Source organism: Dromaius novaehollandiae, chromosome 10 (genome assembly GCF_036370855.1).
Source record: "Dromaius novaehollandiae isolate bDroNov1 chromosome 10, bDroNov1.hap1, whole genome shotgun sequence".
Lineage (NCBI taxonomy): Eukaryota > Metazoa > Chordata > Aves > Casuariiformes > Dromaiidae > Dromaius > Dromaius novaehollandiae.
Genome location: NC_088107.1, coordinates 21394730 through 21422221, shown reverse-complemented (window position 1 = coordinate 21422221; position 27492 = coordinate 21394730). Strand labels below are relative to the sequence as shown.

The window sequence follows — 27492 nt, the reverse complement described above, 5'->3', positions numbered from 1 at the left end:
ACTCCACTTTGCCGAATGCTTCTGCCAGGTCCTACTGTCTGTCTCTTTCCAGGGATTTAATACCTCCAAGGTTCGGGTTTGCTTTTACATCTCTTCCTTGTGCAACCCTGACAGCAGAGCCTATTGCCGGCTGTCTTTAGTGAAGAACAGTAATCCACTACTTCTTGTTATTGCCATGAGGAATACCTACACCCTCTTTCTCTTTGTAGTGGTCTCCTTTTATTTTAACGGTAAGTGATCTTTTCTTTCAGATACAGTTTGCAGAACAATGACAGCTTTCGGGGCTCGGAGGCAGGAGTGTGATATAAGCTCTCAGAACATTTGTAACTGTCATCACAGTAGGTTGCAGACTTTAAGATGCATGAAATTGATTATTTTGTTGTTTCTGGCTTGTTTGGTATTAGCAAATCCACTGTGATAGATAGGGACAGACAGTAAGTTGGACATAAAATGACGAACAGTAGGAGATGACAGTGATGATCACTAAAGAATGCTCCTTTAGATGCTCCCAGGTTCATCTGTGATGGGAAAAGCAGGGATTGTGTTGAGAGTGAACAAAATAAAAACGAACAGTGTGGCATGAACCATAAATGAGCTGGCTCTCACCCCTCTACAATTATTGACTCAAGTTTTAAGAACTGTGTATTTTGCAAAGTTCATACTTCCTAATTGTCTAATTAGTAGCATGTAAATAGCATTTAAATTAAGTTGTAATAAGTAAATATATGCTAAAAAATTCAAACATACATCACAAACATTTTCTTTAGCTTACCAGGATTTCTCATATACGTTTTAGCCAACATGCACAGCCTGATGGCAGCATTAAACAGTGCATTTACCAAGGGAGTCTCTTCCCAGGGAGAGACTCCACTGAAGTGTACAGAGTGAAATTGGCAGAAAGTGAACTGAGGCAGAATCACATCTTCCCCATATTTATTTATTCATCCCACAGTTGTTTTGCTTCTTTAACTACTGAAAAGCAACTTTGGAAAACATCTGCTTTGTTACAATGGAAGAGTGAGGGCCTACTTTAGATTTTTAGATTACACATTTTTAAACCCCTTGGTATGTCCTTTTTATTTGCACTAATTGTAGTGTGGAAATTAAAACAATCTTTAAAATATAGTAAATTCAGTACTACTTCCATTAGAACAACAAGCCTTCCACATCAGCACACATTGTTCTAGGAGGTTATATAAATGATTTCACTCAAGAGTATGCTGAGACTTAACTTCACTAAGTAATTTCAGAGGATAACAGAATCGTCTTAGTGCTGCACCCTATTTGCTTTATCCTGATTACACATGGGAACTTGGTATGGCACCATTGTCCACATAAGTCATTTGAGAGGGAGGAAAGAGCAAAAATGACAACATGTGGTAAAATATATTATTTCTAAATGTGACTCAACATTTATCAAAATAAATGAAGTCAGGGAAATGGGGGAAATATGCCTTATCTAAGTTTTCCAGTTTAGACAGTGCACTTGCCTGTATTTGTCAATATTTCTCCTCATTCTGTTCTGTGGAAATCACTCCAACATATTTGTCATCACACTCTGAAAATAACCAGCATAACACAGGGTGAGTAGTCATTTCATCTTATATTTTTAAATTATATCATGTAAAAGGGAAATTTTGCACAGGCGACTGAATCAAGTCTGTGTTTTCGCTTCTTCTAGCATGAAACAGGAAGGATCCTGAGGCTTTTTTTTTTAATGGTTATACCCCAGTAGAGAAAACAAACTTGCTGCAGAAACGCGTACCGCAAGTTATGCGGCAATTTGCTCTCCTTGTTATGGAGCAGATGTGTAGCGTGTTCAGTGAAGCTAAGACAATTTACCGAGCTCAGGATCCGCCCCAACCTGTTTTTCCTATTACTGTTTTCAGTATACTAAAATACTCCACCCCCAATTTAGAACTGCTTCATCATTCTTGTTAAAATCATTTGCCTAAAAGCACTTGTCTACCCTCCGGAACATTTCTGGTGATTCCTGCTACTTGGCAAAAACCAGTTTTGCCGGGGAAAGCAGCGCGCTTCCAGTTCTTCCAGCTCCCCGGGGAAAAAGAGGAGTTTTCAAACGCACTGACACTAACGTTTTGAAATGCACGGAAAGACGAACTTGAAGGCCTGGTAGTTTTGTTTTCATTCGGTGCCACCCGGCTAACGTGCAGACTGGCACTGGGAAGCAGGCGGCCACACGGATGCCAGCAGCCCCCCTTTTCACGCGTTACTTGCGGGCGGCCCGGAGCCCGCAGCGGTGCCGTGCTGCCACCTAGTGGTGCTGGAAGCAGGCACCCGGGGGAGACCAGAGAGGCGCCTCGGAGCTGCACTTCAGATGATTACAAGCTATTTAAAGTTGGGGCTAGGATGGCAATCTTATAAAGAATAATTCCTTCCAGGAACCCCTTACCTAATAACAGCAAAATAATTCTTAAAGGGATTCATTATTTGACAAATCACTTTATAATTAAGCCTTGGCCGGTCATTCATCTGCATAAAGTTTACTGAAAGAGGTCAGTACTCTGAAATGTGAGCTGTTCTCGTCAGACACGCAAACCCCACTGTCTGTCCTGATTTACAGACCAGATGACTATGACCATTAAAACCAGGCTTCAGAGAATGAATAATGATCATTACAAATTCAGAATTAGCTTTCTGGAAATATTCTGCAGTTTTCACTGCTTACTGGCTGTTTGGGCAAATGCTCCATATGGTGGAATATTTACAGAAAGAGACGGGAACACAGTGAAAGTGTATTTATTTAACAATGCAAACAAGAATTTACTCTGTTTGCAGCACTCAAACACCACCGTGTGAAACAAGTCAAATGACAATTTATTTATATTTGGCCCTGAATTACAGCAGTCTGCTTCTGTCACTTACCTCTGCAACAGAGGGAATGTTTGTTCAAAAGAAATCAATGAAATAACTTTAACAGAGACGCTGTCCTTAGCACCCACAAGGTTTTTCGCCCATCCTCATAAACACAGAACAATTCATTCCTAGTGTACAGCCCCATTTGCTTCACAGCACCAAATTTATCTTAATTGCAATACCCAAGAAGAAACAAAGCCTGGAGCTTAGCAAGGATCAGCGTAGCTCTAGCTTTATAAGCCTTTGATTAGGCAGGCTTAGGTTGAGAATGAATGTAGTATTAAAATGTCACATGGTACTAAGGCTTTTACAAGGCAACTGTGAATCAAACCCAACCCAGCCCAACAGATACAGATGTATTCACCCAAATTTGTTTTTCCAAATGGCTTGGGAGGTACTTGAGAGGTTGGTTCTGGGGTACAATGTTACAGTTATGTGTGGCAAAACTTGTGCTACTGGTGCCATGCTACACACCGGTCTTAAAAGAACTGAAGCAAGTCTGGTGCTTATCTCAACCTTTCCCCAGAGCTTGAGTAAAAGCTGTTCTTAGATGTGAAAATCTCTTAGATCATTTTTTTTTAATGCCTCTCCTCTTCCTTATTGCCTCAGAAACAGGAAGTTCTTATAATATTTTTTAATATGAGTGGAATTCAGAAGTACAAAGTCTCAAGAGAGACTTGTTCCCCCTGGCAGCTTACTGCCCAGTTCATGTGGAAATTAGACACCTTCCAGAAACGCACCAGACTTTGGCTGTCTACGTGATCCTGGCCTGCTGATGTCTGCCTTTCTCTGTATCTCATGCTGCAATGTAAGAAACACACCAAATTCATGTATCACAAATTTAAAATATGTGCAGAGCCAGTGGTTTTTATTGTGTGCAACTGCTTTGGGGAGTAATGAAGCACATACGCTGCAGGGATCCCCTCCTCTTCTCTGAATTTCTAGGGTGGAGTTAGGTGCCCTTCTACATGGGATGGACATATTTGAAGAATGTTTTTTCTACCAACTGGACTAGAATCTGCTGTCGTTGACACCTGTGTCCACTGCCGTCAGCTGTATCACACAACACAGAATTACCCCACATACAGCAGAATCTGTCTCCTGCAAAGGGTCAATACTGTTGGCAGGATCTTACCAGGACTTTAGCCTACAGTGTTACTGAGCACTGGTAGACAGATTCTGTTTCTATCCCTCAAATTAAGATAGTCAACAGAGAAGAACTGACCTTTTTATATTCTGTAGCATGGTCAATACTAGTTTGAAAAGTCCAGTAGAACGGCTTTAAAAAGCACAAGCAAGAGCCTGGGGGCAGGAGCAGTTACCTCTGGAGTTGTGCCATGAGCTATTCTGCTCCATGGAGAATGCTCAGGGTTGTTTGACAATCTGAGACCCTGCAGATACCGTATTCTGCAGTCACTGAAATCCAGCTTTGGCCATCTAAGATTCATAATATTTGTGCTAGTCCATAATTCAGGTTTTGCTTCCACCTATCAGAAGACTCCCTTTTATATTAGTGCCTCAGGTTTCAAATAACATGATTCTGAAACAGAAACATCACTGGCTACCAAAGAGCTCCCAACCATTACAAAACCCTGCAGCTCATAGCCTGGCTTTTCCCTACACGGATCAGAGTCTTCCAATTTTGTGCATGTGCCTGCAACTCCTCCTTTGTCTCGTATGACAATAAAGAGGGAAGTCGCAGCCAGACTCCCTGCCTTTGGATCTTTGAAATTTTCTCCTTCTGTTATTAAAAGGGTGGTTTGCTTCCAGTTTCTATTTCTGAACATTCTGCCAAAAGTATCTATCAATTTGAGTTTCAGATTTTACTGGGGGGGGGGGGGGGGGAAACAAAGGCCTCTGTTTTATCTGCGTTATTTATGCTCTGTGAGAGACAGTCAACTTCAGTAGTACAGGTGTTGGTGCAAAGGACTTACCTTTCTGTTCACACAAACCTACAGACTTTAGAAAATCAAAAGCCCTAATTATTTCATGAAGATGATCCGATGCACAGGAATCCTGTGCTTCCTACATCATGTCATTTGGTCGCTCTTCTGTAGTCATGTTATGTGATGTTTTACAGGAAGCACCGCAGCAGATGCTGAAGAAAAGCTAATGAACCACCTACTGAGTCCTGACAGGTACAATAAGTTAATTCGTCCAGCTGTCAACTCGTCCCAGTTGGTATCTATAGAACTGCAGGTTTCCCTGGCACAGCTCATCAGTGTGGTAAGCTCAAATTAGGCTGTTCCTTTTAATTCATTACTATCTGCACAGAAGTCTAACTGAAAGTCACACTGGTATTACTATGTCCCTATTATTTTCTGGCTTACATAACAACATTTAGTTGGCAGGGCCCTTACATGTGATTTTTCGGTCTTACTTTAAATCAGATGTGGCTACAACAGGGAGATGTATTTATGCCTAAGCAATAAAGGATAGTGGCAGAAAAATACAGGATAAATACAGGATAAAGGATAGTGGCAGATCTTCATCCAATAAAATTCCACTGATAAAAAAACAAACTCATTCTACAGACTCCCATACAGCTACAGTAAGTTACACATGATCAGGGTCTATCCTGGACTGTGTATGTGATGCTAAACTATCTTCTGCTCTTTGCATTGAGGAAATGTGGTTGAGTGGTCTGAAAACAAGCTAAGGAGTCCTGCTCAGATTCTGCGGGCACAGCAACAAAGCACAGGGAAATGTTGTAAAGGGAAGAAAAGCTAGCTCTGGCTGGAATAGCTCCACGTGGTTAAATCAATCCCCATACTCAGTAACACTGACTTCAGTGGGTCCAAAAGACACTTTCACTCACAAAGTTAACATGTGTTAAACAGTTCTTCCAAGGCAAAAATAGGCACCTTGATGCCAAGAGAGATTTTAGCATTAACTGCAGTGGGAACAAGATCCAGGACATAAGCAGGAATAATTTCCTGAATCTGGGCTTTTAACTCTGCTGCTCTCTCCCTGGATGAAAAAGGGGATATGGAGGGCTGCCTCCCTGACGGCATTTTTCTATGGGCCAGTGACTAAAGTGCTGCAAAGTTTAAGAGCACTATATAATTTTTATCCTGAAACTCGAGCGGAAAAGTGAAAGACACTAACGGAAGCTAAGGGAAGCTGTACAAACAGATGTGCTTTTGTACACAAGCGCAGGCTGAGGTAGAAAGCAGGTACTGTCCCATACGCTGGATGACTCTAGGCCAAGTGCTCCCCCTCTCCGGGAGAAGGGAACCTGGAGAGGGGCCTCCTCACTGCAGGCACTGACACGTGTCCTCCCAGACTGCCTATTCTAGACAGAAAAAATGGGGTGTCTTGTCCCTTCAGGCCCCAAAGATCAACAGCCTCACCAGAGTAGCCACATGGGCGAGGATCAAGAACGGCACAGCTCAGTCTCTATCCCGCTGTATCCTCACTCTTCAGAGAAAAAGCAGCATATAGGCATCTTATAGACACTATCAAGCACCTTCAGCATCAGAGAATTAACTTCTTTTCCTGCAGAAATCCTCCTGACTCTTTGACCTCCTATTTCAGCCCTCAGTAAAGCCCCAGCCATATAAAGCCAACCCACAAAAAAATCAGCTCAGGGTGGGAAAATTGGTTCCCAAGGATGCCACAATCATTCCAGTCACGGCCGTTCTTGTTAATGGCCACCTGGAACTAGGTACTTGTAGGGTACTTTTTTTTGTCAGTATGTGTACAAAACTGGGCACCTTACCAGTAAACAGAGAAACGTCTGACTTGAAATACACTAAACAAAATCATTTTGTTTATGCATGCAGCTGGAAATATCCTTGAAAGCCAGCTGAATAAATTTACTATTGCAATAAAAGGAAACATTTTAGAGGACAACTTTTCTCTTTCTTTTTCTCCTGCAGAATGAACGGGAGCAGATCATGACTACGAACGTTTGGCTGAACCAGGTAAGCAAGCCCACAAAGGCATGCTCTTGCAAACCGCAAACACCACTGCTTCCACTCTGTTATAGAGATTTTCTTTTTTTGTGCTGGTCAGGATATTCCCATCACTACTGTACAATTTTTCTCTTAGGAGTGGATTGATTACCGTTTGGCTTGGAAGCCCTCTGACTACGAAGGGATAAATAAGCTGAGGATACCTGCAAAACACATCTGGCTGCCAGACATTGTACTTTACAATAAGTAAGTAAAACTGCTGTTGTTCACACAGACAGTGATCAAAAACTGTAACCATATAACAAGAAACAAGCAGTCCCGCATCAAAACCAATCAGGTAGGTCTGATAAACTTCCAAAACTGAATTTTGAAACTTTTTGCCACTATCAGATATACCTGACTGAGAGGTACTGGCCGCAAAGGTAATTGCACTAAAATCAGGGCTCCAGTTAGAGACAGTCTGGTAGAGTTGGAGCATGTCTGCAGCGAGCTGTTAGAAAGCAGAGGATCTGCGCTAAGGCTCACTACTGAGACATAAGTCTGCATCGAGCGAGGCTATACATAGAGCATAAACTGTAAGTACAAGCACAGCCGCACACTAGTCATGCTTGCAAGAAGAGAAGACATCTGGAATCCAAATGGAAATTTAGTCTAAAGCAACAGGAATATACTTGAATTCTCACAACAGCAGAAAACACCACATTCCTGAGACCTGTCCCACCCTTTTAAAAATCTGGGGTGATTCTGAAGTATTTAGTTTGAGTTGAAATGTGGAAAAGTTTCAATTTTAGACAGGAAAGAAAAATGCTGTTAAGTCTGCTAGAAACTCTTCCCCAGAGATCACTGAGTAGCTCTATAAAATACACTGCGGTACTAAACAATTTGCCTCAGATCGCGGGTTCCAAAAATCTGGACCAAAACTGGAAGCGGCTCTGATGGTTAAGATCACGCTGCAGCGCCCAGTCAGTCTGGGGCACTGGAAGCCCAAAACACACAGCCAAAATACCTGGCGTTTAGCCAGATGGGTCAGCGTGGTCGCCCCCCCAGCAGCGGCTCCTCCGGGCTCGCAGCTCCCGCACAGCACGGCGTGCTACGGCGCGAGACCGCACTGGTGCCCAGCGGCCACGCCACAAGCTGTGGCAGCATCCACAGTGCTGAAGAGCAAACGACAGGGAAACGCAGGCAGTTCTGAACAGTCAGCCAGGGCCAACTAAAGCGCGTACGCTTAGCCTCTGCCCCAGCGCTGCCAGTGTAAGGAGCAGGTAAACCAGGCAGGAAGGCCATAGCAGCCAGCGCTAAAGCTCACGGGAATACAGAAGAATTGGTGGGGCTACAGGACAAAACCCTGCAACCCAGCCCAGCGAGGCATGGGACCGTGCCAGCTTTCCTGCCTACAGAGACCTGGAAGCACCGTTGTAGGTGGATAATAAGCACGTTGGTAGAGAAGCACTGAGGCATCTGTATGGCCCTTACCTTTGTTCAAAAAGGGACTGTAAATAACCCTAAAGACCAAAGAACATCTTAGTCCTTGGTCTGCTTTCTGGTCAGGCACAACCAGCTCCTTTGTGAGAGTATGCAAAAACATCCAACTACAGTAATGTCAGACAAATCCCACCCTTTATCAGACATGTTAGGTTCTGAGCTACACTTTTTTCTCTTATTCCTTGTTCCTCCCTTCCACCACAGACTTCAAAGCATCAACCTGTTACAAAGCCCACAGGTACCAGAACTCCATGAGTTAATACTCATTTTCAAAAACAGATCACATTCTGTTTTCATAAAGCATTCAAAATCAATTATAAGAATGCATAATAAATCTGTCAGCATTTGACCTCAGTACTTTAGAGTACAGAGAGAAAGAAAGGCTTGGAGCTAGACTGTAGCTCAGTGCTTCTTTCAGACAAACAGCTTGGTGCCAGTATTTTTTAGTTTAAGTCTTTAGCAGAGTCTTAAAGGAGATGACACCAAGTCTTTGGGAAAAAAAACAACAATCAAAGCTTAAAATACACTACCTCCATGACATTTTAAAAACCAATGAATTCTTGAACACATGATGGTTTACAAACACATACAGATGGGAAACCTAGGAAGTTTATATATAACTGAGTTAAGTCTTTGGAATCCTCCTACTAGAAATCAGATTTAAGAAATATTTAAATACTAAAAACTATTGTATTAGTCACAAAATAATTCAGCCAGTGGATTAGGATGTACTCTGCCTTGTCAAATCTTGTTCTGCTAAATTGTGCCCCTCCCTGGCTTCTTTCTTGCCTACTGCCCAAACGGTACCATTTAATGGGTTACAAGAAAGGGAGGAACAGTTTAAAAAGGCTTCTTGAAAATAGAGAAAGAAGCTTTTAGCCTCACTATATTGGCTTTATACCTTAGTACTAAGCTGCAAGTTAAAATTTGAGCTGAAGGACATCCCATGGCAACACCCACCCTGTGACTTTCTCCTGCTGAAGCGCTGTTTCCCCGGCAGAGTCCAAGGCCGCGCTAAGGGGAACACAAGGCGCGTTCCCACGCACAGCTGCAGGCAGCACGCACGGCCGCGGAGGGCTCCGAGACAGCCACGCAGCCGGCCCTGCAGTGCGTCCTGCTTTGAAAAATCACCTTTAGCACTGAAAAAGCTCTATTTTTCAGGGGCCTTATCAACAAATATGACTTAATTAGACTCATTATTAACTGTTAAGGCGCAAATTTTCCACTGGACTAAAGGGGTGCTACTTAATCAGAGTCAGCTGAACTTTATTTGTTTACACTTACAGTGAGTTTGGTCTGATATTTCTGCTGATAATGTACAGTCTTTATTTTATGTGCATTTCTTTACGTAAGTATCTGTTCATCAAAAAGAAAGTGTATGGGATGTAACTAGTCCAGACTCACTTTTGCGGTCTAACAAAGTGGCTAAGTGACTTACTATTAAAACATTGTTTGTCCAGAAGCACTGGACAAGCACTGACCACAGATCGATAATGAACCCTCCCTGAATTAAATGACCCACCATAGCATAAGAGACTCTCCTGGTGGAAGTTCAGCATCTGGAGGAGGTACAAAGCCAAGGCTGTTTGTGAGCACTAAGAACCCTGTAGCTTGTCTGTTCTGGTTATGTAATAAGCAAACATCAACTGGAGTGATACAATAAATTATAATCTGTATAATTACATTTCCTCTGCCTACATTCTCCCTGCATTTCTAACTAACACTGCTTGTCCTTATTTCCTCCTGCAAGTCATTTAGGAGTGTTGCTGCGTGCTGTTAGCAGTGGCTGTGTTCCAGACCAAAGGTACCAGCATCTCAGTGCTGAATGATCTCATTTCTACTTAGCCTCCAGAGATGTTACTTACTCTAAGAAGTATTTATATAATACTTTGAGTTCTTTGGATCAAACCAACATGAATGCTTATTATTTAATAATCATTTTATATAATAATGATTTTATGCCAGTATTGGACAAAATGTTAATTCTCTGACTGGGAAAAATGCATATACCATTCTCCCTATCATGTTATAGCTGCCTAAAAAATAGATTTCAAAACCGAAATCTTACTAAGGTTTAATTCTAGCAACAACTGAGGCCCCGAGGACCAAAAACACCAGAGCTTTTCTGTTTTGAACCATGTTTTGCCCCTTTATGTTTGCTGGTCTTTTCTCCTTTTTCTTTTCTCTCGTTTCATTAGTGCGGATGGCACATATGAAGTTTCCCTATACACAAATGCGATTGTACAGAATAATGGAAGCATTCGCTGGTTGCCTCCAGCCATTTACAAGAGCGCCTGCAAGATTGAGGTTAAGCATTTTCCATTTGATCAGCAAAACTGCACACTAAAGTTCCGGTCTTGGACATACGATCATACAGAAATTGATATGGTACTTAAAACTTCCACGGCAAGCATGGACGACTTCACACCGAGTGGAGAATGGGATATTGTAGCACTCCCAGGAAGGAGAACTGTAAACCCTCTGGACCCCAATTATGTCGATGTGACATATGACTTCATTATTAAAAGGAAACCTCTTTTTTATACCATCAATCTTATCATTCCCTGTGTGCTAATTACATCCTTAGCCATCCTGGTGTTCTACTTGCCTTCAGACTGTGGTGAAAAGATGACCTTATGCATATCTGTGTTGCTTGCCTTGACAGTGTTCTTGCTGCTGATCTCCAAAATCGTCCCGCCAACATCTCTAGATGTTCCACTGATTGGGAAGTACCTCATGTTCACAATGGTATTAGTGACATTTTCAATAGTTACCAGCGTCTGTGTACTCAATGTCCACCACAGATCCCCAAGTACTCACACTATGCCCCCCTGGGTAAAGCTCGTTTTCCTTGAGAGACTCCCAGCCTATTTGTTCATGAAGCGCCCAGAAAATAATTCTCCACAGCAAAGGCTGTGCAACCGCAGAAGGACAAGATCTGAGAATCTTTGTATGGACCCAGCTGAGCTGTACAAGAACTCCACCTACTTTATGAATACAGCCTCTACCAAAAAATACGATATGAAAATCACAGAGACTCTTGACAATGTCAGTAGCCATCAAGATTTTAGGTTAAGATCAACCATGAAATTTTCTCCTGAAGTCCAAGAAGCAATTGATGGAGTCAGTTTTATAGCAGAACACATGAAAAGCGATGACAATGACCAGAGTGTAAGTAGAAAGGAGAAATCATTCTAGTCTTCCCAAATGTCATCCCCTGTCTTTCCCTGTGCTGTTCTTTAGAAAGGAGATTTGAACTCCCTAGCCATCTTAAAGTTTTTAGAGAGATTCTAGATATAACTTGTAAGAGGACATAATTTTTGTCATTAAAAGATCTTAATGAATAACAGTTTGGTAAAGCCAATACTGTACTGAAAAGTAACATGACTGTTTCTACAAAGAGAAACTGTTGATTATCCAGCAAGTGGTGAAACACCCTTGAAAAAGCCATGTTGCTACATTTAAGTAGTGTTTGGCAGGGAGAGAAATTAATATTCAGTTCCAAGTCAGAGAATGTTATTAAGAATATTTTTCCCCATTGTCTTCAACGAAACTGTAACACAACCCATGCCCAGCCTGTGTTACCAAGAAATGATCTACATGCAGCTCAAGCACTCATTTACTTAATTAGGCGTAGAAGGAGGATGTGGTGAAATGGGTAAGAAGTCCTTTGCAAACACTCTTCCTGGGCTAAGATCCCTGTCTTTAATTGAGAAACAGATGCTGCTTATCATAATCTGCCATGGCAAACAATGGGTAGCATCAAACTCCTAACACCAATAGAGCTGAGACTTCTTCCATTTGAGCTAAATCGGACTCTCCATTGGACACGTAAAGTCCTGGATCCAGGACACATTTAAGCAGCGCTGTTGTTGTTCTGTTCACATGCCCTAGTCATGTGCTACCAGGTAGCACACTAAAGCTCATATAAACACCCAGTGAACAATGCTTGGAAAAACTCAGACAGTTCAGAGTTTTGTTTAGACAAGCATCCGTGGTCACAAGAAATCATCCTCACATCTACGTACATCCTCTCTGTGACCCTGCTCAGTCCCAGATCCCAGTCAGATTCCAGGGTCTCTGCTCCTGCTGTGCTCTCCCTCCTTCAGCCAAGCAGACTGAGTAACTCTGAAAGTCTGCTTTCAGATCTGGCAGGAGTCCCTTGGGGAGCACGCTACTGAGTTGTTCATGTTTTCTATTAACTGAAATTACTGTCAATATAAATAAAGAAGATCAGATATTAACATTAGACATGAGCTTGCGCATATTGAAACTGACTGAACAGAAGCAGATTTGTAGTGGAGAAAAGAAGCTTTCCAATAGCACAGAAACTCTTGCAAGAATGTGTTGCATATTAAAGAATCTATGAAGCATCCATTTGAGATTAAGAGCAATTTTCAAGGGAATTTTCTACAGTAAACATGAATTGAATGTTTTTTACACAAGGCCCTCTGATATTACATATTACTGTTTTCTTCATGCATAATTTTAATCTCTGCTTTTCCTTCATTATCATGGTCTGATAACAACTGTTTGTGTACATCTACTATAGTCTCATTTCAGAAGGGCACAATTCCCATTAGCAGCAGTGGGAATTACAAGTGTGCAGTGAATAAAAAATACGCAATGGTCTGATACGAGACATCAGATAAATGAGAAGCATTGTAAAGTCATTGAGGTGAATATGTCCCATGTGTAACTAGAATCAGTGAGAGAGGAAAGAATAACCATTCCTGAGATTCAAATGAACAGATTAAAATATTCCCCCTTTATAGCAATAGGATTATAGTCACTTCAGTTTGAGAATGAAATCTAAGGCTGGCCCTATGACTTTCACAGACAACACATGCAAGGCAAAAAGGGATATTAATAAAAGCAAAAGTATTAATATGCATTAAAACTCTTGATTAAGAAGATTTCTGATAAGAAAAGAACTCTGAAGCTAACCTTGTTTAATAGCACTAAATATTGTCCATCTTTGTCCACGGAGATTAATAGCATCTGCAAACTAAAATTCATGCAAGAATTCATTTAGTTGTACTATATTGTGAGTCCTTCTAGACCAGCACAAGACACTCAACCACACTCACTACCTGATGTGTCAAAGAAATGTTTACATTATTTTTCTGCACTGCCCCAAATGGTTGTAAGAAAAAAATTCCTCCCTGAACTCTAAAGTCGGTTTGTTCCCTGATCCTTGAGATTTGCTTCCTTTTGTTTTCACATAGAAAGACTCGGTGTCAGCAATACCAAGGAGGATGAATATGACAAATTGCTAATATCTTTAATTGGCTTTTTCTTCCAGGTCATTGAAGATTGGAAGTATGTTGCCATGGTAGTGGACAGGCTGTTTCTCTGGATATTCGTCTTTGTTTGTGTCCTGGGGACGGTTGGATTATTTCTGCAGCCACTTTTTCAAAACCACACTGCTACCATGAACCCTTAGTTGTAATTTAAAATTGGCAATGCTTATGTAGATGCTGGGCCTCACTCTGCTCTCAGTTCCCCTCTGATAAATCCAGAGAGATATCAATGGAGTTGCTCTTGCATCAGATTTACAGTAGGGGAATGGAAAGTGGAATTTGACCTGCTAGATTATTGTGATAGGAAAAATCCAGAAAACAAGTATTTTTTCCAATGACTTCATTACTTCTGGTGATATGTTTGCCCTTTTTTCAATCATCTGAAGCCCAAATATTACAAAGAAAGGCATTTACTTTACAATATGCCAGCTTGGCTCAGGCTTATTATTAAAATGATATTTTATATACATTGCCTCAGGAAGGACATTTTCTTTCCTCAAAATGCTGCAGTTTCCACATTGCAGTTTCCATATTACAAAGAAGCTATTGCTATGATATTTATTTCCTTCAAATGCCTCAAAACTACTTATGTCTGGTTTATAAAGAGTGTTACAGGTGGAATTATTACTGTTTAGATGCTTTGAACATGATATTTAAGATTGAACTGAAAAATAGAGCCACACTTTTGAAGTGCCACTATCAGGTTTCTCATCTTGCCATCTCTGCCAGCAGATTGACCAACAGAGGCCAAACTAATATGTGATAAACAAACATTTATATATTCTGTTCAGTCAAGAAATACAAATAAAATGTGAAAATTCTCCTATATATAGATTTAGTCCTGAAATGTTCCTGCAATTTTTACTGCTTTTATAAGTGGGGTTCATATATGCTTTCACGAATCTAAGACTAACAGTATAGGGAAGCATCTAGCAGAGAAGACAACTGTAATAAGCCACAGCTGATAAAATAGGGATAGAACACATGAGAACAAACAGGCCTTCATGTTCTGCTGGGGAGATTTTAGTATGGATTAAAGTATAATCCCCAACAAATTAGCAATGCGAGCACATAGTACTTGTACAGTCTTAAATTCTTTGGCAGAGGACTGTTCAGAGCCTGAGACTCCTGCTGCAGAACAGTCCCACCAGCCTGGTTCCAGGTAGCTTTCCAACTGCAAAAAGAGAATTGGGCTTCTGATATTTTTTGAGCTAAAACAACTTTAGCTCTTTGTTGGGGTGCTGTCAGGACACAGCAATTCTGCCACCATTAAGAGGCACAATTAATGGCTACTGAACAAATAGGTAAGATCCACCACTGCCTGTGAAGGGGGGAACCTCCGCCCCCACCGTCCCATGGGAGGATTAGCAGACATCCAGACTCACGTTCTCCAACGGGCCACAGCTGAAGGCACCTCTGGCTTTACCTGCCCACATCAGAACTGAGCTGTGGCCCTACCCGGATCACTGTTCCCAGGCAGCTGCAGATACGACACAGATTTAGACATGCTAAACCAGCTACACTGAAAGCTTTTCAGCTACTCAGAGCACCTCCAGCACCTTTGCTGCCCAGGGGTTCGCTCCCTGCTCGCGTGCTGAACTCCCCAGCACTGCCGGCCACCCTCGCTCCCTGCTCCCTGTGCCTGGCCCATCTCTCCCAGTGCCACCGCCTGGAGCTGGAGAGCGGTCCCAGTGCCAGAAGAGCTCTCCGAGGGGCCTGAGCACTGCATCACGGCCTGGTGCACTGCAGCCCTTGCAAAGATATAAGGAAAAAAGCAACAGAAGTGTGTGGGACGGGGGAGGGGGGAGTGAGGGTCTTTGAGCAGCAGCAACAGCTCCCCTTAGCCATACGCTGGGAGAAAGAAAGGTTGTAACACCGTCATCCTCCCTTCCAGTCCCCTTCCTCCATACAGGACAGGGCAGGAGAGTGAAGGGGGCCTCTGTGACAGCCGTATCAATGCAGCCATGCCCTGTGCACGCTTCTGTGGAGAAGCTGCCATATCCTCCTCTCCCAGAGGAGAGATGCTCTGGTCCTCCCCCCAGCATCCACTGTTCTGGACATATCCCATGGTGATGGGTGGCAGTGCAACTGTTGGGAGGAGTCAGACCTACTTCCCCTGCTCAGATGGGTTCTTCTACCTCTTTCGCCCAAACAGCAGAGCTGCAGTTGCTTTTACCTGCAGGCAATTGAAACGGCAGTGGCAAAATGAGCAGGGGTACGCACAGCCCCAAGGGAGCGGAGAGGTGCCTCCGTCCATGCAGGGGGATGCTCCTCCACACTAGGTTATACGCCAGGAGCTGCTGTGCCTTGGCCCATCACTAGCACGTGTGCACACCCTGCCCCTGCTGCTACGCAGCTTGTTTTGCTCACAGAGAAGCCAGAGCAGCTGCCAGTGCTGCGCTGACGGTGTGAAAGTAAAGCCGCCTTAAATCCCACAGTAACCCCGAACACGAATCTGAGAGGCAGTGCAGGCATCAGCGTTGCTGCGAACCACCACACACTCTGGCGGGGAAAAGGGAGAGGGGCTCACCTAGCCGAGCAGTCGAGGACACGGCGAGTCGGCCTCGGACCCGCCAGTCCACCCCGACAGACACCAGACCTAGGAGCCTGTGCGGAGCAAAGGCCCCTCTCCGCACTCCTCTCCCCCAGCACCAACAGCACGTTTGGCTCTGTCCCACTGTCACACGCTACGGCCAGTCTCCTGCTGACCATTACCCCCTTCCCCTCTCCCACTTTCCCCCTATTCCTCCCCCCTGCCTGAATGCAATTAGATCAAGATTTCCTGCACTCCCTTCTCACGGTCGGTCTTATCTTTACGAGCAGCAATGACTGGTAACGCTCGGCTCCATCCCTGCAGCCTTCAGCTGAATTATCCTCAGCATGAGGAGAGTTTCAGATAGACTTTGGCAGCTCAGCCAGCCATGGGGCACAGGCAAGTGGAGGCCTCAAACTGCACCAGCCCAGACAGGGTTTTTAAAAGGCCCTTCCCTGGCCTCAGGGAGATCCCTGCAGAACTAGAGTTGCTCATCCAGGATACGGTGGCTCTAGCGCTTTCCATGTATCTTATTCGTTTTTTAATCATGAGTGAAGCAGTATACTTTTCCTTATTACATTCTCAGAAATCGCCACCATATTTTTGTAAAGCTTTCAGAAATAATTCAGTCCATGGCAAACTTCAGCATGGAAAAGCTCACCCAAATTGTTAAGGTTTGGCAAAATTCTGACCTACCAGAAACTGGTTTCAAAATGGAAAATCCTATTTTTGCCTAACCCTCAGCAGCTTCACCAGCTCTGCCTACATAATCCATAAAACTCTTCCCAGTTTAGCTTCTCAAATAATAGTAGGGTTTTGCTTTGATTTTTTGGCACTATATCAAAAATAGAAATTTTCTGGAGAAACGGAAACAGATTAAAAATGCCATCTTGCATGGTGACTGTTGTGAGTATTGTAGAGTCCCAGTTCATCAAACAAAATAATTTTCAACACTTCCAGTTCTCAGAGTTTTTACAGCAATGCTCATTAAAAAAAAAAAAAGAATCTTATTCAAAACTTAGTTTCTAACAAATCTGTTTCAATAGAAGCGTGCACCCTGCCTTTGCTTCCCTCCTAGTGGGGGAAGTCTCTGGTGGCTCCATCCCCATTTCACGCCTTGACAAAACTCCTTCAGCCTAGACCAATCCTGTCTTCGCTCAAACACGTGGCACAACCAACACCATCACGCACACGTGCCCTCTGCCTCCTGGTGAGTTTGTTTGGGACCCTTTTGCACCCCTGCAGACAAACAACCCAGAAGAGCCAGCAGTGTTGGCTTTTTATAGAGAGACCATCAATATTCCAGAGTAAGGTGGGAAAATATTCCCTTCCTCGTGACCTGAGCTGGTTCCAAGATTTGACCTGGAGAAATAGCCTTAGAAGTGGCATGGTTATTAAAAGAAAAGGCTACACAGTTTGTTACTGCAGATATTCACGGGTGGATGAGCTTCCCCCTGCCCGTACAAATTCTTCCCCTATGTAGCTCTGCAATGCAGTCACGGTGACGTGTTCTTATCATATCGCTCTCCCTAGCCACAAAAATAAGCCTACCGCAAACCCATCTGATTTCACCGGGAGCTCCAGCAAATGATGTCAGAGAGAAAATATCATCTGTGCATATAAACACTGATGAAAATTTCAGCAGCTAGACAAATTAAGCTAAAATACCTGAAAGATACAATGGCTCTTCACTGCCTCTATAGATCAGCCATTTCCAAACTCTTCAGGTTTAAACCTGACTTTTTGGGAACCTGGTTCTGATCCAGTCTTTGAAGCTGTAGCTCATTTCTGCCTGTGACTAAAAACAAACAAACATCCTAGCGATAATGCTGCTCATTCAGGGAAACCAAGAATAAAGCAGAAACGGAAAAAAACCTAGTCTGCATGCCCTAGAAAGGCAACAAAATGTGTCCACAAAAGGGTTAAGCTACAAGACCAAATGGCTGAGTTCTCTGGAAATAATAAATAAAATCAAATGGACACTAAAGCCTATTTCCTCCAAGCTAATACAATTACAGAAATTATCAAAAGAACATGTGTCTGGGGATGGACTGAATGATGCTCTGAGAGATGGCGTAAACAGGATGAACGAGCTCTGCGCCAAGAGCAGCCGAACCCCGTCTGCTGCTCCTTCGCCCAGTGCTACTGCTTAACACCGTGAGAAGTGGGGTTGTCATTCACCCTTCCCCACCAACACTCCTGTCCCACTGGGCTTCCCTGTCACCTTTACCCAAAACAAGGGTGGAATCCCAAATTCTTCCCTCTCCCCCCTGCACAGACTGCCCAGATGTGTGCAACAACCATGGCTCCCATGTTCCCCGCATCACCTTGCTTTTCAAGAGGGAGGCAAAAAGTGACATACAATTAGATAAGGAAGCTGACGGTCACCTGATGAATGAGCCACTTTGCAAACCATGATTTTACGACTAAAAAGGAAACTAATCAAATATCTGTGGCTCTGAAAGGCTGATATGGGATGATCCCAGGCAGTAAGTCCTCCACAGACAAGAGAGAAAGGCAGCTCCTTACCACCCAACTTCAGTTACTTGTTTTTACTGAAGGGCCCAATTCCAGAAAAACATGAGAAGAAAACGTCCCATTTTCCCACTTCCTTGACTGGTGCTACATCCTCTCTCCAGAAGATTTTTTATTATAAAAATTCTTTGCCAAAAAAAAATCCCAAGCCTATTTTTTTTTAACTTCAGAAAGAAAATCCATGACAGTAGAAAAAAATGAAATCTGTACAATCTGCAATGAGAATTTAAAGGTCTGCTGGAGCTCTCCCAGCCTAGATTACTGCTTGAGAATAATCTTGACCAGAACTTCAAACACAACACCCCCATTTTCCCCCATCTCCTTTCCCATGTTTCGTGGGATCAGGCTGGCATCTGGGGCTCTTACACTCCTTCCCAGATCTGACCTTTCCAGCCCATGAAAGCAGGAATGGTCCCAAACCAGTTATTCTCAGGAGCTTTGGTCTAGTTTGGCTCCAGCCCAAACTCCTGGCTCTGGCTGGATCCTGCCTGCTGTGCATACATCTCTGCGCTCAGATCCTGGCAACATTTATGAGTGTGCTTAAGGTTACTCCAGGGAATAATAACATCCTTTCTATACAGTAAAGAACCAGGCTAGAGACAAGCACTTAGCACATGTGCTTGCAAGGATGAGACCCTGTTAGGAAAAAAACCCTCAAACATTAACTATGCATAGTTGGAAATCCAGGTCTCATGATCTCAGTTCACTGCTACATCAGGTGTCCCTAATGTCAGTATCCATTTCAGCACAATTCAATTATAAGATTTTCATTAACTAAACCTGTCCTAATAGCTTGGCATAAACTTCTTAAAAAGAAGGATCCTGTACAGCAGCCGACTGGAAAAATCTTTAGCGTTGTCAGATTAGTGGGTTCATTTATGCACCAGTTTATGGACTCCTGCCCACTGTCCTTGCCAGATGACTGCTCCTTGCCTACAGTAATAACATCTTTTTTGCCTACAATTTATTTCCTGTTTCCAACACTGTTTATGACAGTCTGGGCAGCTGGAAAGGGGGCAGCACAGCAAACCTAACGGGAACTCACTGCGCAGAGCTGTGCTCGGGGTCGTGCTGTCTGCTGCTTCCAGGCATTTCCTACATCGGAGGAGCGGAGCTCTCAGCGCTTCCCGTGCTCCTCAGTCCTGCCAGCTGAGCTTGCCTTCAGCAGCCGCTGCGACCAGCAGCAATCCACGCCACCATGGAGAGCACGCACACTCTCCTCCTAACTGCTGCTGTTTGCTTTCTCTTTAAAGGTGAGTGATCCTTAATTTGCTTGTTCTTTGTTGGTTTGGGAACTAAAGAGGTGAATGGGAGATGGTTTTGTGCAATTTATTTTTAGTAAGTATTGAAGCTTACTCCAGGCTAATGAATGAAATATATAGATTCCTAGGACAGTTTTTTCTGTTAGGCTTTTTATTTCTCCTTGTGAAGTAGTAACAAGTTAGGTAGTCCTGATCCGAGATGTCAAACAGAACAACAAAGCCATTTTAACACGAAGAAGAGAAAGCTCCCTGCGTGTAAAGGTTTAGAATTACATACTGTAGAGTACAGAAGGACCAGAAGAGACAATATTAAATAGCTTTAAATGTGTGAACAGTGCACCTTATGTCTGCATTAAGGTGCATATAGAGAACACTGAAGCATTTAAACAAAAATCCATTAAGGCACTTACTGTCTAGATACAGTGGATGCTAGATTTAATTATTGTACTGTGGACATGTAAAAAGGCTGACAATTTGGTAGGGACTATAATAAAGATCTATCTTAAAACTATTTACCTAAAAGGTTATGGAGCATTTATTCCAGAAATCTTGATCTGAGAGATACACCTCATAAATATAAGATATCAATAAATAATTATAAGGGCAAGGGTAGCTGTTAAAAAGCTATTTCCCCAAAAGCATGAAAGAGGGGTGTGCATTTTTAAATTAGCAAGTTTGCTTGAGTGACTTCACTAACCTGAAAATAAAATTGGCATCTAAGTGTTTTCAGCTGAACACAGTTTGACATGGGAGGACCCTCTTGTCTCAGGCAGAGCGGGGCTCTTCCAAACATCAGAAAGTAGCATCTGCTTTGTGAAATGCTGCAGATCAGTCGCACGCAGACACTTTGCTTCCTTTCCCTTTGTTGACTGAAAAATAGCAAAATCCAGGAAAAAAACAATATACATGTCCTTGCAATTATCTGTAGTTTTATATTTATGTTTCAAAGGAATCATAGGGTTTGTTCAACAGACTTCAGTTCTGTGCTTTTGCCAAATTCATGTACAGTGTCATCCATAAAGGCAAAAATAGGTGGTTTTTTTCCAGTTAAAATGCTGGAGGATATTTTGTCCAGGAGAGATTTCAAGAGAAAGTGCTCTAGAAAGAAAAGACCACTGGCTTCTGGATACTGGCCAGCTCTCAAGACACTTACTGCTTGGCTCTGCGAGTAGAAAGATAGTTTGCAATGCAGACTCTCACAACTCACCCCGAAACAGCTGAAGTGGGTTATGCTTTAAAACAATTTCAATTTGCAGCTTTTTCACCAACCACAAGGCACCACGGGCAGTAGAACCAGCAACAAAATGGACAGGAGGAATATATTGTGGATAGAAATTATTTAGAAGAGTAAGTGGGCTATCAGCAGGCACTCTCTTTGGATATAGCTCTGAATGTAAGGGTTAAGCAATTTTAATCCCTCTCACGTTTTAACAAACGGGCTGTTACCACCACTATAATCACGCAACATGACTCAGGCTAGAGAGCAGAGTCACCCTTTTCCTGCGAGCCCTCACGTTACAAATCGCCCTGCCCCGGACCGCCCAGCCACGGCGGCGGGAGGCCCGGGCCGGGCCCGCTCGCCTCGACGCCGTCCCCTCTCGCCAGCAGGCGCCGGGGGCTCCGAGGCCGAGCACCGGCTCTACGACGCCCTGTTCGAGAACTACAACCAGTTCGTGCGGCCGGTGAGGAACGCCTCGGAGCCGGTCATCATCCAGTTCGAGGTGTCCATGTCGCAGCTGGTGAAGGTGGTGAGTACCGGGGCCCCGCGGGCGGCCGCGGCCCCGCTGCCCGGCCCGACGCCTCCCTCTTTTCCAGGACGAAGTGAACCAGATCATGGAAACCAACCTGTGGCTGAAGCACGTGAGTAGCAGGGCGCAGCCAGGGCCCCGCCAACGGCCGCGGCAACGGCCGCCCCCCGCCGCGCCTCAGCCGCGAGGCGCCTTCCCGCCCCTCCCCCCTCCCCCGTGAGGCGCCTTCCCGCCCGGCCCGCTGCCTGGCGAACGCGGGCTGCAGGGCGCCGCAGCCCCAGCCCCAGCCCCAGCCGCAGCCGCAGCCCCCGGGCGCGCGGAGGAGCCGCTACGCGCCGGTTTTGCCCCTTAAGCGCCGGTTTGGCCCCAGCAGCGCCCGTCGCCGCGGCGCCGTCCATCCCCGGGAAGGCGGAGGGCGGGCGGAGGGAGCGGGAGCGAGAGCGAGCGCGGCTTGGCGAAGGCGCTGGTGACCCACCGGCCGGCCCCTTCCCTCGGTGCCGACGTGCGGGACCGGGCTCCAACCGAGCTCTTCTCGCCGCCGGGACCTGCATGATCACTCGAGTCCTCCGCTCCTGGCAAGGACCAAATGCGACGACGGCACGTGCCAGCCCTACTGTTATCCCCTCGTTAGGGGCACTGCTGTAAGGTTAAAGGATTAAAACACCCAAACCAAGAGCAGCCTAAGGCAATGATGGTAAAAGAACAGAAAGAAGGGAGTCGAAGAAAAAAGACTTGTTAATGCCTTTTTACCCTACTGTAGTCCTATTTCTACTAATCTGCATGTCTAGGAACCTGCCACATCTTACGTCCTCTTGCACCTTCTGTTTCCAGCATACAAATTCCTGGGACAGGCCCTCACACCCTGTCTAAGTCATAAAAGCACCCAATCTCCATGGGGTCCCACAAACCATACACAGATGTTTGTTAAAGAAACATCTAGTCAGTGCAGTATCCAAAATAAAGCCACCCTAAAAGTGATACAGCAGCACTTGGTTGGAGCCTAGTCCACATAATTGCAATGTCTTCCCCAACCCTACGGGGACTTGCTTCTCACGCAATTAGATCTGGAACGACTACAAGCTTCGGTGGAACCCCGTGGACTACGGAGGTGCCGAATTCATCCGAGTGCCATCCAGCCAGATCTGGAAGCCAGATATTGTTTTATACAACAAGTAAGACTCTTGCATGTTTATCTTACTCATTCAGGAAGAGGGAAGGTGATGTTATTTTTAAAAAATCCTGTTCACTGTACTCACGGAAGCAGCCTGCTTTTCCACACGCCTGCGTCCCACATCCCCCTTACGGCTGCACTCACCTGTGTGTCACCTGCATCAACATCACTGGGCAAGAGCCAGCTCCTGCCCCTCACCAGCTCCCACCTTTACTGCTGTTTTTATCACTGTCTACATGGGAAGTGGCAAGAAGTTCCCTTACACTGGAAATTCTGATCTGTGGTTCAGACCTTTAACTGAAAGCAACTAATTCTAGCTTTTTTAGCAGCTAAATTTACAAGCTGACATCTACGCAACAATAGCATTGACATCCAAAAGCCTCGGCTATGGTGTGCTTTGGATGTTTGTTTCCAGGACTGTGAAATACCAAACCATGAGTAAATAGATCCCTCTGCTACGTAAGGAAGCCGCTCTCAGTGAAAGGGGCTTAGCTACGCTAATCCAAAACTGAGGCCACTGACCAACAGCTCATGCCAGTCCTTTTCTACTTGTGGTCAGCTAATCCTAAGAACTTAAATCACCTCTTTAGTTTTACTTGTTCATATGAACAAGTGAAACTGGCACATGGTTCTTGCATGACAACAATCAGGACAGCAATATGGGACACAAAAACCCCTCACTAAACACATCCTTTACACAAAGATACCTCCCAAACCTAATCCATCTCTCCATAATTACTACCTCCCCTGCCCACTACAGGGCTGGAAATACCAGTATGGCAGGTATCCTGAGGCACTCAAGCTCACATTTGCCCCTTTGAGTATTGATTACACCAAGTCATAAAGGAAAATATTTCCCTCCACATCATTCATGGTAAATTTATACAACTGTTCATTTAAGCTTATCTATGCAAATTCACGACAGCCAGTGAGTCAATCCGGTACATGCAATTCAGCTCCCTGTGAACATGTAATTGCTTACTTTCAAAAACAGATTAAAGATTTTATAAATATGATCTCATTGTATGAAACTAAAAGGAACAGTCACATTCTGACTTTGTGTTGTTTACAGTGCAGTTGGAGATTTCCAGGTTGATGACAAGACAAAGGCCCTACTGAAATACACAGGTGATGTGACCTGGATACCTCCGGCTATATTTAAAAGCTCATGTAAAATAGATGTAACCTACTTCCCTTTTGACTATCAGAACTGCACCATGAAGTTTGGTTCCTGGTCTTATGATAAAGCCAAAATTGACTTAGTTTTAATTGGCTCTACGATGAACCTGAAAGATTACTGGGAGAGTGGAGAATGGGCTATTATTAAAGCTCCTGGGTATAAACATGACATCAAATACAACTGCTGTGAAGAGATATATCCAGACATCACATACTCTCTTTACATCAGGCGTTTACCCTTATTTTACACTATCAACATGATTATTCCATGTCTGCTGATTTCTTTTCTGACTGTCTTGGTTTTCTATTTGCCTTCAGACTGTGGTGAGAAGGTGACACTCTGCATATCGGTCCTTTTATCTTTAACAGTGTTCCTTCTTGTTATCACAGAAACCATACCTTCTACTTCTCTGGTAATTCCACTTATTGGGGAATACCTCCTTTTCACCATGATATTTGTAACTCTATCTATTGTCATTACGGTATTTGTACTTAACGTGCACTACAGAACACCCAAGACGCACACAATGCCCGTGTGGGTGAGAACCATCTTCTTGAACTTACTTCCCAGGATCATGTTTATGACAAGGCCTGCCAGTGATGAAGAGAATAATCAGAAGCCAAAACCATTTTATGCCTCTGAGTTTTCAAACTTAAACTGCTTCAACAGTTCTGAAACCAAATGCTGCAAAGATGGCTTTGTGTGTCAAGATACAGCATGCAGCTGTTGTCAGTATCAACGAATGAAGTTCTCAGATTTCAGTGGCAATCTCACAAGAAGTTCAAGCTCTGAAGCTGTAGATCCTCTGCTTTCATTTTCACTTCTGTCACCAGAAATGAGAGATGCTATTGAAAGTGTTAAATACATTGCAGAAAATATGAAAATGCAGAATGAAGCAAAAGAGGTAAGAACATATTTTACCATTACTCAGACTGCAGACACCATTTACCAATTCACATAGTGGAACTGTTTTGCAAGAGAAGACTCCCTTAGGAAACCATGGACAACATAGACCATTGTTTATTACAGGTGAATTACATAAACTGCATTATAAATATCTGCATTACAAATTAACTAAACACAGTTAATTTGGGGGAGCAGCTCTGTTGCATTCTCCTTATTGACAATGCACACACAGAGTGAAACACGTCACAGTAGCCATTGCTAGGGAAGCACAGCTGAGTAGCCTCCTACGAGATTTGTAGTTAGGATTTCCAAATTACAACTTAGTAGTGGCATCTGCCAACTCTATGGCATTTAGCAAGTTACATCCTCCCTCCCACAGTTCCCCATCAATAAAGAGGCTAAGAATTTGTCTTTCACAGAGCCAGTGTCATCTCCCATAACACTGCATCTTGATGCAATTAACAAAAAAGTTTTCTTTTGTTATCACTATTCCTCAAACATTCTAAGAACAGCAGCCACATCACCACTATCTTCATTGAATTTAAATCCTAGGCAGCATGACACTTAAGGTTAGAATGAAGTTATTCCATTTATGCTGAAATCAGAATTTTACTTAGAATTAGTTAGTATAGAAAATAGGGTGCTTTTTTAGTCTGCCTTAACTTAAAGAACAAGTTCTAAATTTAAAGTTTCAAAAACAAAAAAAATGCATTATTTATTTCATATTAGCCTACCTGGGGAAAAAATGAATTCAAAATTGAAATTGTAATCCCTAAGTAACTAAAATTGTCACCTACCATTGTTTCTACTAACATGCAACATATATACTATTTTAGCGTCACTCTTGTTATAACGCCCCCTAAAAAAATAAAAACAAACATGTTCTTGGAAATTTGGTTCATTTCCACATGGAAGGTAAGGAGTTGAATTTTATATCATGCACAAAAATGTCATTAAATTCCAGTACCACTTAAGAAATTAAAACATCAACATACCAAATTATCATGTATCAATTAACTTCTGTCTTTTCATATACTGCTTAAGGACCAGTAGGAGGAGTCTGTTTCAATTTCAGTAGGATTTACATTCCCAGGTAGTCAGGTTTGTCCAGAATATCTTTTCAGTTCCAAGACTTGCATACAGAAGAGAAATTGTATCTCATGAGGTCCAATGTCTTGGCGAACAACTTAATTGTATTTCAAGAGATGAAAAAATAATTTGTCTACAAAAACACTGGTATTAAAATTGTGCATATATGAAAGACAATCCGCATATGGGGAAAAAAAATCTACATTCACCATATTAAATTATCTTAATGTTAATGCAAGTTATTGATCTAATAAACATGCCTACTTTCTATTTGATCTGTTTATTTTTCAGATTCAGGATGACTGGAAATACGTTGCTATGGTAATCGATCGCATTTTTCTATGGGTTTTCATCCTGGTATGTATTCTAGGAACAGCAGGATTGTTTTTACAACCTTTGATGGCTGGAGATGAAATGTAAAAATTCAAAATGTTACTTTACAAAACCAAATCAAACTTTTGTCAACTAAACCTTTTCTCCCCTGCATCTGATGTCTTTTGTATGCATTTCATTAGTAGAATAAGGATCTTTCTTAGCCTCAACTTTGCTTGACCAAGAGGCTTTATTAAAAATGTGAAAAAGTTTATTTTGAATCGTTGTGACAGCCGATCTCAAGGTAATATGCTTTAGGCTTGCCAGCTACTTTTTGTAATAACTGGAAAAGATGTAGGTAGCACATTAAAATTTATAGGAATGGTTTAAGAAGGGTTTGACAAAGAAACTGATAATTACATGGATAGTATGAAGGTTGAGACAAGTTCAATACTTGGGCTACCAGATTTGTTTCCAGGAGTCTGGTGCTAAGTCTTTTCACACTGCGACAAGTTCTTCTGGGAATAAGTTCATAATTAGTTCAATGAATGTCCCCACAATAATGAAGCAATTGAGGAAGCTTAGCTACTGAATTGTTAGAATGGAGAACATTGCCACCTGGTGTATAAACAATGATTCAAATTGTGGGAGGAAAGGATCCTGGGCAGCATTATTTACAAAAGGAAAATCAGTATGTGATTAATAGATGATGATAATAAAGCAGCTAGAATATAAACTCTGTGCATCCCCATTTTTTTTACTATATAAAAAGACTGTCAGAAAAACATCAAGATATTCAGATCTAATAATGTTTTAAACTGTATACAAATAAAACAATAATATGCAGTCAGGAGGTTATGCAAAGGATCAAAATACAGTAGGATAGTTTAGACATGGAAGCATCCTGTTACAGCAAAGTGCTTTATTATGTGGGAAGGCAGGCAGATACAAAGCATTTCTGTACAGTATGCTAAAAGTTGCCTTTTAGGCATACTTTTTTTTTAGTCTGTAACTACAGATAATTTGAGTGCATGAATAAACAGTGCAACAAAATACTGTAATGAGAAAACATTTTGTAAAGTTATGAACTGTTCTCTCTATGCCAAACTGGAAACTTTTTGGAAATACAGTGGTATCAAAATGATGCATCATTTATGAAAATAAAGAGAATCAAGCT

The 27492-nt window shown here is 42.9% G+C and overlaps 2 protein-coding genes across 4 annotated transcripts; both read left to right on the top strand.

Annotated features, from left to right (window-relative positions):
• The first annotated feature begins 31 nt into the window (after nt 1-31).
• On the top strand, nt 32-14411 carry CHRNB4 (cholinergic receptor nicotinic beta 4 subunit). Its single transcript, XM_026110181.2, has 6 exons — nt 32-230; nt 4958-5103; nt 6759-6803; nt 6931-7040; nt 10475-11447; nt 13582-14411. The coding sequence occupies exons 1-6, from the start codon at nt 176-178 to the stop codon at nt 13720-13722; spliced, it is 1470 nt and encodes a 489-aa protein (XP_025965966.1). The 5' UTR covers nt 32-175; the 3' UTR covers nt 13723-14411.
• Nucleotides 14412-19836: 5425 nt separating this feature from the next.
• On the top strand, nt 19837-27487 carry CHRNA3 (cholinergic receptor nicotinic alpha 3 subunit). Of its 3 annotated transcripts, none has more exons than XM_064517550.1 (6): nt 19837-19900; nt 21518-21657; nt 21725-21769; nt 22720-22829; nt 23901-24912; nt 26295-27487. In XM_064517550.1, the coding sequence occupies exons 1-6, from the start codon at nt 19846-19848 to the stop codon at nt 26421-26423; spliced, it is 1491 nt and encodes a 496-aa protein (XP_064373620.1). In that variant the 5' UTR covers nt 19837-19845; the 3' UTR covers nt 26424-27487. The 3 variants fall into 3 exon arrangements, with proteins under 3 accessions (XP_064373620.1, XP_064373619.1, XP_025965987.2); XM_064517549.1 differs by having other exon boundaries at nt 21515-21657; XM_026110202.2 differs by lacking the exon at nt 19837-19900 and having other exon boundaries at nt 20870-21657.
• Nucleotides 27488-27492: the final 5 nt, after the last annotated feature.